At 36.3% G+C, this 13,806-nt stretch overlaps 1 protein-coding gene across 1 annotated transcript in view; it reads left to right on the plus strand.

The window, feature by feature from the left end:
- Positions 1–9,766, plus strand: part of st6gal1 (ST6 beta-galactosamide alpha-2,6-sialyltranferase 1) — a 33,771-nt gene extending 24,005 nt beyond the window's left edge. The window contains exons 7-9 of the mRNA XM_059351238.1: positions 388–489; positions 1,678–1,852; positions 2,687–9,766. Of these exons, the coding sequence (XP_059207221.1) occupies positions 388–489; positions 1,678–1,852; positions 2,687–2,955 (546 nt within the window). The 3' untranslated portion in view covers positions 2,956–9,766. The remainder of the gene's footprint in view (positions 1–387; positions 490–1,677; positions 1,853–2,686) is intronic.
- The last annotated feature ends 4,040 nt before the right edge of the window (positions 9,767–13,806 follow it).

The following is a 13,806-nucleotide window of genomic DNA, read 5'->3' on the forward strand; positions in this document are numbered from 1 at the left end:
AATACATGCTTCTGCACCAAACAGATCAAAAGGAAGTAAAAAGCCTCAAAATAAGAGGCTTAAATTAGAAACTATTATAGCTGTATACTAGACTGAACATATGGTATTGATATTTATTTAGCTATTAGTTAAAGATTACGATCATAACATGATCTTTTACCATGATGTCACTGTAATATGTAAGTATGCTGTTTTAGCTATTAGCAGTTTCTATCGCTGGATTACTTTAGTACTGAAGAAAGCTAAAAACATATTGATTCTCAGTCAAACTTCGCAGTTATTTATAAACTGTAAAGTATTATTTTGTGAATTACACATGAGTCAGCATGTGCTATAGATATAGATATAATGCATTTGGTTTTAAATGAATGTGTACCTGTGTTAAAGGTGATGGCATCTGATGACCATCGCTTCCTGTCCAGCTCTCTGTACAGCTCAGGTGCTCTGGTGGCCTGGGACCCCGCCCCCTTCTCAGCTGACCTCTCTCAGGTGAAATTTACATACAAGTCAATACATATACAGGACTGAGCATAAGTTTTAGGCAGGTGTGAAGCAACGCTTTAAAATAAGAATGCTTTCAAAAATAGAAATGTTAATAGTTTATGTTTAACAATTAACAAAATGCAACATGAGTGAACAGGAGAAAAGTCTAAATCAGATCAAGGTTATAATAGTTTTGGATTTTTCATTAGTTTTAGTTTTAATTTCGTTTTTTTTTCGTAAGTTTTTGTTTTCAAATTCAGTTAGTTTTAATGAGTTTTTAGAGTGAGTTTGCTAGTTTTAATTCATTTTTATTTTTTGGGAAAATGCTTAGTTTTAGTTTAGTTTTTATTAGTTTTTATTTTATTTTTTTTTTGGTGCGAGATTCAATAATGTCACAATAACTTTTGTCATTATTTTCTTTGTCTGATCCATCTCAGCCCCAATAAGTTTATTAAGTCATAAAAGCAGATAGATGAAATAGATTTCATATCAACCAAAAAGGTTAATGTATGAAAAAAGTTGACAAAGACGAAAACGAAGGACATTTTCACTATAATTTTAGTTAGTTTTGTTACCACAAACACAGTTTCAGTTAGTTATCGTTTTGTTTTTTTAATTCTCGTTTTTATTTTTATTTCAGTTAATGAAAATGTTTTTTCAATTCCAGTTTTCGTTATTTTTCGTTATTTTATTATTATTAATTATTAATAATTGTCAGTGCACTCTGCTCGGGCCAGTTCATCACTGCTTGCAGCTTTAATTTATCTTGTTTTAAGAGTTAATTTATTATTTTAAGCGCTCAATATGCTTATTTCTGGATTTAATAATCCTAATCTAAGACATTTTGTCAGGTGAAATTATCTGTCCATGCAGCAAGATCATTTCCCTCAGATTCAGTGTTTTATCTGGTTTTTGGACAACACTTTTTTTACAGTGTTCACATTTCTGCAAATTGTCTCCATTGAAAGTATGTTGAATGATCCATCAGCAGTGCCTGTTTGTATTGTATTCATAGATGTACAGGCAACTATCACTGGATAACAATGATACTGAGGAAAACTTAAAACATTATGATTCTCGGGCAGCTTCTCTGCAGATTTATGAATGTTTATTCATGATGGATATGAATGATAATAATGTAACCTGAAAGAGTCAGTCACCTTGAATCTAAAAGTATGTGTTGCCCTCCTCCAGTGGTACAACAGGACAGACTACCCCATCTTCACCCAGTACCAGAGATACAGGAGGCTTCATCCTATGCAGCCCTTCTACATCCTGCATCCTCGCTTCCAGTGGCAGGTCTGGCAAAGGATACAAGACAACATGGCTGAGCCCATCCAGAAGAACCCGCCCTCCTCCGGCCTGCTTGGTATGTCAAACGTCAATACTGTTATTAAGAAACTCTGTAGTATATTCAGTATAGAAACACAGTAGATTATTAATGAAACACAGTCCGGGTTGATAAAGAATATCAATCCTTACTAAAGAATTAGAGATAATCCGATACCATTTTTTCCCTCCCGATACTACACCTGCATGAGTGTGATATGATTATCATTGTGGTATGGCCTGGCTCAGGTTAAACCCTTTGTAAAACATGAATAAATAGAGGAGATTCAAGCCGTTTATTTTTGCCATTAAAGCCTAAATTTGGTGCCTCTTGCACATTCTAATGCTACTATTCCATCTTAATCATCGCATATTTTAGAGAATTATTGTAAAGGAGAATAAGGGTTCTTCTATGTTTTATTTAAGGCATCTTATTTTGACAGTCTTCTTGTAAATTCTGTGGTGGACTCTGCTAACACATCCATGTGCTCTTATTTTGAAAGCTACATGTATTTGCTTTTATTTTGAAGGCGGGTCTAACACGTTCTTACCGTAACGCTGCATGGTGTGTTTAATTTTCACTCAAAGTCAGAACTTGAAAGTCGGAACTTGGAGCTCGGAACAACGTTGACAATTCTGACATTGGTGTAGACTGTGAACACACCATTAGCCGCTGGACTCTATGTGCTCTGCAATGTTAATAATCTAACCAACGGAACATTAATCTTCTGTTTTTCCGACGATGTTTGTTGCTGAAAGTGGGGGGGGGGACAGATCGGGATCACTTTGAATCCCCACCCAACAACAATTCTACAGAGAATACTTGTCAAAGAACGGTTATAAAATGTTCTCTTCTTCTTTGTGTCCCCCTCAGGCACCGTCCTGATGATGTCGCTGTGCGAGGTGGTGCACGTGTACGAGTTCCTGCCGTCCCGCAGGAAGACGGAGCTCTGCCATTACTACCAGCGTTTCTATGACGCCGCTTGCACGCTGGGCGCCTACCACCCTCTGCTGTACGAGAAGAACCTGGTCAAGAGAATGAATCAGGGCTCCAACAGTGATATCTACAACCACGGACGTGTTACACTGCCTGGCTTCAACAAGATGAACTGCACCCAGGCTGCTAGAAGTTCAAACCACTGACTGGGAAATACAGAAGGAGTGAAGCACATAAACACACACACACACACAAACATAATGCAAACCAGAGCCGTGCATGAACACACAAACATGAGGACAGACGCATGAACACACACTCACTGCCGAAACAAAAGGAACGCTGTGCCACTTAATATAAATATTACATGTTGTTACTATAAGCTGTAAACACCTGACACACACACACACATATATTGTAGTCTAATCAACTGATAGATGTGCCTGCTGTTCACACACACATATACTTATGAGGATGTTCCACTGATAATCTCTGCTCATCAAACCTCAAACTGGCCCTGAAAGGACCATACCGTTGTTGTTGTAGGTTTATCCAGTAATCTTAAAAAGCGTCCATACTTTTGACAGAAAATACATTAGAATAGTATTTTCCAGACCCCTTCCTCGATGTGCCATTGCTGGCAGGTAACAGCTTTATAACAGGCTTCTGATTGGCCAACGTGGCTCTAGGGTTAGGTCGTGGTCATATTAGATCAGGCAGTGCTGCGATTCGGCCCATGGTTATAATAGTTTTGGCTTTTTATTAGTTTTAGTTTAAATTTCGTTGTGATTTTTTTATTTCAAATTCAGTTAGTTTTAATTAGTTTTTAGAGTGAGTTTGCTAGTTTAATTAGTTAGAAATGCTTAGTTTTAGATTAGTTTTATTAGTTTTAGTGTTAGTTTTAGTTTTTAGTAATGGGGTATTTGTTGGGTGCGAGATTCATAAAAGTCACAATAAATGTTGCCTTTATTTCCTTTGTCTGATCCATCTCAGCCCCAATAAGTTTATTGAGTCATAAAACCAGAAAAATGTTTACGTATGAAAAAAGTTGACAAAGACGAAAACGAAGAACATTTTTACTATAATTTTAGTTAGTTTTAATTAGTTTTGTAACCACAAAACAGTTTCAGTTAGTTATCGTTTTTTTAAGAAACTCTCTTGTTTATTTCTATTTCAGTTAACAAAAATGTTTTTTCAATTCCAGTTTTCGTTATTTCGTTAGTTTTCATTAACTATAATAACCTTGGTTTTGAGACAGTGGAGGAGTGTTCCTTAAATCTAATCCCCAGTGCAGCACAAGTAAATTTCAATCAAAGTTGTTTCTGGCCCCCTTCTCACGGCCACGAGGGCCAGGGATGTTTACTGTCCTCTGTCACCGACTTGCTGGTGAGACAATTGGTCAGTGGCGTGTGACGTCAGGCTGCAACAAAGAAGATAAAACATTAGGAATACAACATGTACACAATTAGTGTTTTTTTGGACTGAAAAATGTTAAAATCAGCGGTATGGTCCTTTAATCTAATTCTTATCCTTGAACAAACCAAAGTCTTAAACTGACCCCTTGAAGAATTGAGAACCGGCCAAATGGACCTCATTAATCAAAAGTTACACAATAACAGCACACTGACCGGCGCAGACAGGACCTTTACCTTTTGTGTACATACTGTAACATATTCTCACTCTTTCACTTTCATCTGTGACTTTTACTTTGAAGCCAAATCACAAAAGCTAATTTCCTTTTGATTGTTAGTTCACTTAGAGCTTGACTGTCCTGAAAGGAGCTGTGACTTATTTAGTTTTTCCTTTGTTCGGAGGTTTGGAGTCTTGATCAGTTTCTGGATCAGTTTTTCACTGCCGATACCGCTTCCCCAAACACACAATCATACTGAGGACCAATCAGATTCAGTGCTGTTACTCAGCTCAGTCATCATTCATTCATAAAGATGTACAATCATAGGGCACATGTGTGTGTTGAATAATACAGAGAACACAGCTGCTTCACTTTGGTTTCAGAAATGTTTCCTGTGGCTTGGATTTTAGTTTTAGGAATATTTTACAGCCCTATTTTCAGGGCCTGAAGAACACTTCTTCAAGCAGCATGATATCTTGACTAACATCAGCAGTTTCCTACAAATGTGATTGTTTTTGTTCTCAGACATGCTGTGAAAGGAGAAGAATAGTGATCGTGCCACACGCAGAAGCCCAAAAAAATAAAAGAGCATAAAAGTACAATTTTGAAGCCAGGGTCTAGGCTGAAAGCTGAATAAAAAGAAAGCTTGATTTTATGCCGTAATGGTCGGGAGATAAAAAGGAAACGTAGTTTAAGTTTGAATGCAGAAGAGATGTAGCCATTTTCCTTTTGTTCGGTGGTTTTCTTTGCACTGCAAAAAAGTGTTAAAAATAAGATAAAAACACTAAATCTGAGTGAAATGATCTTGCTGCATGGACAGATAATTTCACTTGACAAGATTTCTTAAATTAAGATTGTTAAATCTAGAAATAAGCATGTTGAACGCTTAAAATAACATTAACTCTTAAAACAGGATCAATTAAAGCTGCAAGCAGCGATGAACTGGCCCGAGCAGAGTGCACTGCAAATGATTTGTTTCTTACTGAGATTAAAATAAACTTTAGATTTAGAAGTGTTCCCTCAGATTTAGTGTTTTTATCTTGTTTTTAGACACACCTTTTTTTTTTTGCAGTGTAGCCATTTTCCTTTTGTTAAGTTGTTTCTTTGTGGACAAGATCTTTACAAAAATGACCTGGAAACACTAATGTGGATGCTGACTCAAAACCCAGTTGGACTGGTGATTAGCTCAAATTAGCTTTTAACCCATAAGAACCCAGACCCAGTAATCCTTAATCAGGGGTCTACCTGGGGGCCGCTGGAGGCAGCATCAAAATGACCAAAAAAAAGGACACAAAATAACTAAAAAAAAACATCTAAAATGACAGAAAAAAAAATTACTTAAAAAAGAAACAAAATTACTTAAAAAAAAGACACAAAATTACTAAAAAAAGACACAAAACTATTTTAAAAAGGCACAAAATTAATATAAATAAATCCATAATAAATAAAAACAAATAACCATGTGCCTTTTTGTTTGCATCTCCATAGCATATATCAAAATTGTGACTTTAATTTGTTCAGTTCCCTATTAACGGATTAGGATTGTTAAATGGGTTTAAATTTAGCCTCGTAACAAAAAATAAGTTTTTTGAAATTAGCTACTTTTTCCAAATTTCTGTTTCAAGTCACACACATATTTTGGAGAAGTCACTTCTTGTCACAGTCACATGACCACCACACCAGGGTGTTGAGTATGTGTCACTTAGGAATTTAATGAGTTAATGTGAAGCTAAAGCTGAATATGGGAGATTCTAGAAGATTTAAAGTGTTTGTTACACCCGTGTCACTGTGGGTTCTTATGGGTTAAATGAGATACAATGACAGCCTTGTAGTTGTCTGACGGGTCATGTTATACTTTGTTTTTGCTGAGCTAAGAAACAGACTGATACTGAACTCCATTTGACTCTGGAGAACACAATAGAACAAGGATTCCACTGAGTCGAGTGGCCAGTGAGCTGATAAATGTCTTTACAATGACACACACATGCCTGCACACACACCTCATGTAATCTATTTATTGACAAGCATATTGCCTGCAGACAACTCTTATCTTAACAGTGATCCAACAATCCAGTAAAAAAAAAAATCTAGTTAAACAGACCAATTCCGGTTTTGTACCCATGCCATCAAACCTGTAACAAGATGTTCCCAAATAGTCTTTTATAAATCTTATATAGTGTATATAATATAGCGAAATACCCAGGAGGACAATCTTAAATGTGATCCTGTGGCTCAGCATGTGAAGCAGAACTGGAGTTTTATTTCTACAAATATTCATAAAATTTACTAACATAGCTTCTAGCTAAAGTAGGTGAACTTCCAACGTCTTGCACGAAGAAATTTGTGTCTTGTGGGAAAAAAGTTAGTTCTTTCGTTTCGTTTTTTTAAATTTTGCTTAAAAGTAGTTATTAGACAATGCACATACTCTACTTTTCATATGCATGCATTGTCAACTGGATGCAATTAGGGTCTTAAAGGAATTATTTAACAAAAGTAGTTTGTATTGCCATTAGTTTTCATTTAATCTCACCTCTTTGGAGCCACAAATCATTTCACTGGCTGATCTAAACTTCAGGTTTCTCTTTGCTTAAGTTTCTAGCTTTTGAAAAAAAAAAAAAAGACAGAGTTGAGAGAGGAGAAAGCTAAAACTAAATCCCAACGGACCTTAGCTATCAATTTAGGATCTTAGGATATAAACGTGCAGCAACAAGGTCAACAGAAGGCTGTGAGTGCTTTGATTATAAATAAATGATAAAAATAACTAATGCGTATCACTGCACTGACTAGAATTTATTCTTAGCTGTTCTTATTTTCCAACTGTGTCTGAGAATGTTAATACAGAACTAAAAATCCAGTCTGCTCACACGTGTTTTCAGTATTATCACAGTAAAGAACGGACTTGAGGGTATTTTTACTTTATTTCTATAATTAGCAATGCATGTAAAAGTTTTCTCATAGTGTAGCAACAGGAGGAAACACTCTATATTTCTGATGCACAGAGAAATTATCCAGATGGCACGAATTCTGCTTTTTTTTCCTTAATTTTTCTTCACTAAACGTAATGTAACACATGCATATTGTTATTAGCATCGTTTCATGTGAGCCAGCTCATTAGCATGCAAACAAAAACAATGAGCTTGGATAAGACAATGTGAGTGTGACGCTCCTTGGAGGATAGATGTGTTTTGTGACTAAGGTATCTGATTTTTCATAACTATCTAATTTTACGGTGGAAACGAATTAATCAAATACTCCACTTTAAATCAGGAAAAACTGGTCCAATATTAAAAGCTGGATTATCAACTGCCCATCAATCCCAGTTTTACAACATAATAACATCGAAATATTTTGGTAATTTGATTAATTTCTAAGGACTATGCACCACTCAAGTGTCCTGCATTGGTTGTTAAAGCTGTACAGACACTGTACAATGTACAGTCTGTGTTTAACCTTTCTGCAATGCTATATTCTGCATACTTTCAGTCAGTACGTTTACATGACACTTGAAAAAAACAAATTATTGCCTTAATCACTATAACTGGTCAACTGAAGTGCATGTAAACGTGTTAGTCCGTGTTAATGTCGGAGTTCTCCAACTCCGATTAGGACACCTTAGATAATGTGATTGGAATAGGATTTTCGCCGGCATGTATGACAAGACAACACATGTGTGCATGCTCCACCCCCTGCACTGGAGTATGACCCCGGAACAAAAACATCCAAGAAAGCCAGGAGCATTAGCCGGTCACATTAGCCGGTAGCATTAGCCGGTCACATTAGCCGGTCGCATTAGCCGGTAGCATTAGCCGGTCGCATTAGCCGGTAGCATTAGCCGGTCACATTAACCGGTAGCATTAGCCAGTCACATTAGCTGGTCGCAGATTAGCCGGTAGCATTAGCCGGTCACATTAGCCGACAACATTAGCCAGTAGCATTAGCCGACAACATTAGCCGGTCACACATTAGCTGGTAGCTTTAGCCTGTCGCATTAGCCAGTCAGTAGCGACGGCACAAAGTGTCAAACTGAGGTCAAGCGGAAAGGGGGCCGTATTAACCTGCTGAAACGACGCATATCACCACCCAGTGTTGAGGAGGAGGACACGTTCTTGTCAGTTATTCAGTTTTCTCAGTTGCATGTAAACTGGGACAAGGACAGAAGTCTGATTAGACACCAAAATCGATTTTTAAGCATAGCTCGATTAAACTGTGCATGTAAACACACTGACTGAACGTAAACACATAAAGGAGTTGACAAAAAAACAGAAAGGCACCATTTCTTTGAGTGACTCTACTTTGAACAAAAAGCAAGAACTTTAAGAGCACTCATAGAGCCCCATCTCAATGTAAACAAAAGATCAGAATAATTAATGTATCCATCCCGTGTTTCAGATCCAATTCTAACTTTATTGGGTTCTTCCTTGGCTCTAATCACGTTTCATGAAAATCAGGCCAATAGATTTTTGGTAATCCTGCTGAAGAAACGACCAACAATCAAACTGGAACATTTTGAACCGCAGATAGCGTACACTGGGGCGATACTGATTACAGCAACATTTAAAATACTATTTGGTGATTTAGAAATGTCATTTCAAATGGCTCTAGTGATATACACAATATTTTGGGGGGACAAGACATTTCTTATAAATTATATTGTGCTCAGAATGTTTTCTGAGTACTTTCTTGCTTCAAGACGATTTGACTAGTCAGGGAAATCATTCTAAAATATATTGGGGATGATGTGTTTGACCCAGATTTAGATACTGTTTATTTATGGATACTCATGTACATAAATCATACTTTTACACCTTCACTATTTAACTTTGTATTGAGCTCACATGGTGAATACTCCTAGATAAAGATGAATTTAATCAAATTATCATAACCCTGGGACCATGTAGTGTTAATCCAGCATGAGTACTGTCTGGTTGGTTTACCATATTGGGCCAAATATAAGAAGACCACAGAAAAAAAATGCTGTCTTATATTTGGGTCAGTATGGCCAATGTTATTAATTTCACCTCAGTCTGATGCTGAATGAAGCAAGAAACAAAGTGACTTTGTTGTTGTTTTGCTTATCATTTCAGTTTAATGTTTTTACCAGAACTTCATTTTTTATTCAGGAGGAAACACTTGAATAATTGATGTCATTGCATTTCAGAAGAAAACAAGGAGAACATTTTATCCCTATGCACTCTGATCCCAACTCCTGATCATTTCATTTATGTGTAAAAACTTGACATTTTTATGACATTATTTAAGATTACAGATCTTCTTTGCCTTCATCATTGAACTATGATATCTTGTAGTTGTACTTACCATGTCCTTACTATTTTTCTCCTGGAGAACTGGATTCTTGATGTGCGAATAAAAATGAAAATGCTGCCCCAGATAGGTACAACTGACTTTTATAAGCATTTCATGTTAATGTGAATTTATTTTAACCTTTTTTAGGGTATAATTTAACAGAGCTGTCATCAATTGTTGTTTGAGTTTTCCTTTAAATATATTCAAACATCAAGCAATTAAAGTGTAAATAACAATTTCCTTTGTGCTTATTCCCAAGTGAAAGATTGGTCTAAAATAAGAACTACACTTTAAATAATCGCTGTGAAATCTACAGTTATTTATTGTGTTATTCACAGTTCATCACTGTGTTTGATTTTTACAGTATAGTGCTGTATAATTTACAATAAAAATGTGTCCTTGTGACAAAATTACAGTCATCAAAGCATTACTGTAGAAAAAACACATTAGACAGTGTAGTACTGTGTAATAAATAATTAACTTAAAGTAAAGTTTTTCATACAAAACACAGTATGGAAATCAATTGTAAAACAGTCAATGTATTAATATTATTTTTTTGTGTATAGAGTAATTACTTGCAATTACTAGTTATTTCCATAAAAAGTAATTATGAAATTATTATCAAATTAACAGCATTGTTTACTGTGCCATATTGCCATATTCAGTACCATTAAAAATCACAATGTTTAGAAACCAGTACTGTAAATAAAACTATAATCACAGTGTTTTTTTTTATTTTACAATATAAAAAAACAGTACTGCAAATAAAAATACAGTAGTTCTACTGTAAATAATAATTACAGTAAGTTACTTGTAATTGCTGCCAATAATTTACTGTAAAAATCACAGTAAGTTCTTTACAGTGTAGTTTTGTTTAGTGGTGCTAGTGTCACAGCTGGATGGATGAAAATGTCAGTTTGTCCATTGCTTGGGTTCAGACTCAAATATTTCAACAACTATTGGAAAGATTCAGACATTCATGGTTCCTATAAGATAAATGCTACAGTTTGGTGCTTTTATGACCATTCCTCAAGAGCCACCATGAGGTTGACTTTTGTTTTTTATTTATTTAACCTTTATTTAACCAGGAAATATCCCATTGAGATGAAGAACCTCTTTTTCAAGGGAGCCCTGGCCAAGAGGCAGCAAACACAAAATACAGTTACATATTTACACAAGACACAGACCTTAAACACGTTATGAGAAACAAGCGCATATTGTGGAATTGGCCTCAATAACTCTGTTTGGATTCAAACATGCTCAAAGAAATTAAGTCAGCTAGTTTCCTCTAAAAAAATGATAAAGGTAGAAAACATTTATCAGGTTATTTTTAAAACCAAGGCACTGCTACTAATGCTGACATTTTGTTCAGAAACCGCATTCAGTTCTGCCATCAACACTGGATCAAAGACAGCCAGCAGTTGAACACCTGGCTGCTTCAAGTCCACCTGACACACAAGTCGTCCCCTGAGCTTGGAACAGCTCTGTAGAAACACGGCTTCCTGTGAGGGCTTGGTGGAAATGGTAGCCATCTCCTGCTGGGATGGGCCTCTAACAGGGGTCCACACAGGAACTTTAGCTCCTTCACCCTGCACATGGTTGAGCTGGAGTGTTCCTCCGTGCCTGTACAAGATCCTGTCTTCCACCTCTGGATCACTAAAGCAGTAGTTCTCAACCTTTTTGAGTCGCGACCCCCAATTTAACATGGATGTTGTCCGCGACCGCCGCTCAAGCCAGAGACTCCTTGTAAAGTAATAACTTGCTACTTTGGGATTTGTCAGAAAAGACACAAAATTACCCCAAAAAGAATCAAATTGACCACAAAATGATTTTTAAAAAATGACACAAAATGACAAAAAATTACATAAAATTAAGCAAAAAAAGGCCTCAAAATTGACCACAAAATGACAAAAAATGACCACAAAAAGACACAAATTGACCAAAAAAGACACAAAATTACCAAAAAAAAGACACAAAATAGCCCAGAAAAAGAAACAAAATGAACAAAAAAGGCAAAATGACCAAAAAAGACAAATTCACCAGAAGAGACACAAAATGACCAAAAAACACAAAATGACCAAAAAAGGACACAAAATGACCAAAAAATTACATAAAATTAAGCAAAAAAATGACCACAAAAAGACACAAAATAACAAAAAAAGACATTAAATGACCAAAAAGACTAAAACACATGAACACTTTAACACAGTGGAGACAGAGCTGACTTCCAAAATTATTTGGCGACCCCCAGAAATCATCTCGCGACCCCAATTGGGGTCGGGAGGGACCCAAAGGTTGAGAATAGCTGCACTAAATGAAGCCTCGCAGGATGTTCACTCGCTGTATCCACCATGCCTTCAGCACAGAGCGCTTAAAAAGAGGAGCACCATTGGGGTCAGTCGCAAGATGTAAGTGCTGGAAAACTCCCTCAACTTCTCAGGCATGGAATTCTGGTCCTGCAATGCTCACGAATGTGCACTTTTGTTGGGTTTGCAGGCCGAATTTCACAGAGGGCATAGGTGCCTTTAAGCCTCTGTAGGTCTTCCTGATCCACCACGGAAAAGGCTGCAGGAACTGGGCAAAGGAACTATACAGGCAATGGTGCTCTGACACACACAGATGCTCTCCTGGAGCAGATTCTGAAACTTTAAACGCTGCACAGCAATCCCTGAAAGAAAAAAAGAGACAAGGTAAAGCCATTATTATTAAGGCAGTCTTGTGTGTGTAGTCCAATAAAAAAGTATTCTTATTAGCTATGGATATGTATTTTATGTTACAAGTGGTATGTTTTACTGTTACTTTTAATGTAAGTCTTCTGCTTTAGTTAAAGGCCCATCTGTGACTATCTGGGTGCATAACAGCCAGCATCCAGCCAGAGTCTCCTTGGAAGGTAATAACTTGCTATAGGACTTTAGGATTTGTCAGACATTAGAGGCGTTTGGGAGCATAATATCACTAGTATGAGTTGTATCCTTTTAAGGTTAAAAGTAGACCTAGCAGCTTGCGCGTGCATGAAAAACGTGCACCGTACATTTAACTGTGGGCTGTCACTGTTATAAAAATTATATTAACCTGGGGTTTTTGGATAGTTTTAGTCATGGGACTCAGATGTTTCCCTGCTGGATATATGTTCGAGGAGCATGTTAGATATGTTCCTCGGACATGTCTAATGTGTTCAGGGAACATTTTGGATATGTTCCAGCCAGCCATATGTCTGAGATAAAGCTTCAGTGTCTCCACTGAGACTTTCTCTGTTCAAGCTGGCTGGTTCAGATAAGGGTCAAACTTTATGGAGAGGGGAAGCACACATGACATCTTTAGGGTCAGAGAGGGGTTCGAAGGTTTTTCCCCTGGTTACAGATAAAAAAAAAACAACTATGAGGGATAACATCTGATTAACATCTGATAAAACGTATGATTGAATTATCTGGAATTACATCAGAAACTGCCCATTGTAAGAAGCATATTACAGAGAAAAAGAGTCAACCTAAAGAGCCTGAGCAGTTATCTTGTTTTAAGAGTTAATTTCTTATTTTAAGCTTCCAACATGCTTATTTCTAGATTTAACAATCTTAATTTAAGAAATCTTGTCGAGTGAAATCATCGGGTAGCAAGATCATTTCCTTCAGATTTAGTGTTTTTGTCTTGTTTTTAGACAACACTTTTTTGCAGTGTATTTATTTATTTAAAGTTTTATCCGATGAGACATTCGGATGGTAATTCTCCTACAAAAGGAAAGGTACAGAAATAAATATGTTTCAGAAAGTAAAATAGAGGTGAGAGTGTAAAGGGAAAATGATAGAAAAATACATTTAAAATTAGTAGCTTGATATAAAATGAATAAACTGTAAATACATAGAGTAAGAAAAACTAAACATATTAAAACGAAAATCAAAATCAAAATCTATCAATTTATATCACATTTGATAACATCATTTTGGTACATTTAACGGAATATTATTACCCAACCTCAATCGAAGCAAAAGGTAATGTTTCCGCCCGGTTTCGAACCGGTGACCAGACCCCTTAACTTCCTTAACTTTTCTCATTCATTTTCTATGGTAGTTCTTATCACTACGGATGTAATATATTTTTCGCCACAAGTGGGAAATTGGTGGCGTTG

The sequence above is a fragment of the Centropristis striata genome, chromosome 15 (genome assembly GCF_030273125.1).
Source record: "Centropristis striata isolate RG_2023a ecotype Rhode Island chromosome 15, C.striata_1.0, whole genome shotgun sequence".
Lineage (NCBI taxonomy): Eukaryota > Metazoa > Chordata > Actinopteri > Perciformes > Serranidae > Centropristis > Centropristis striata.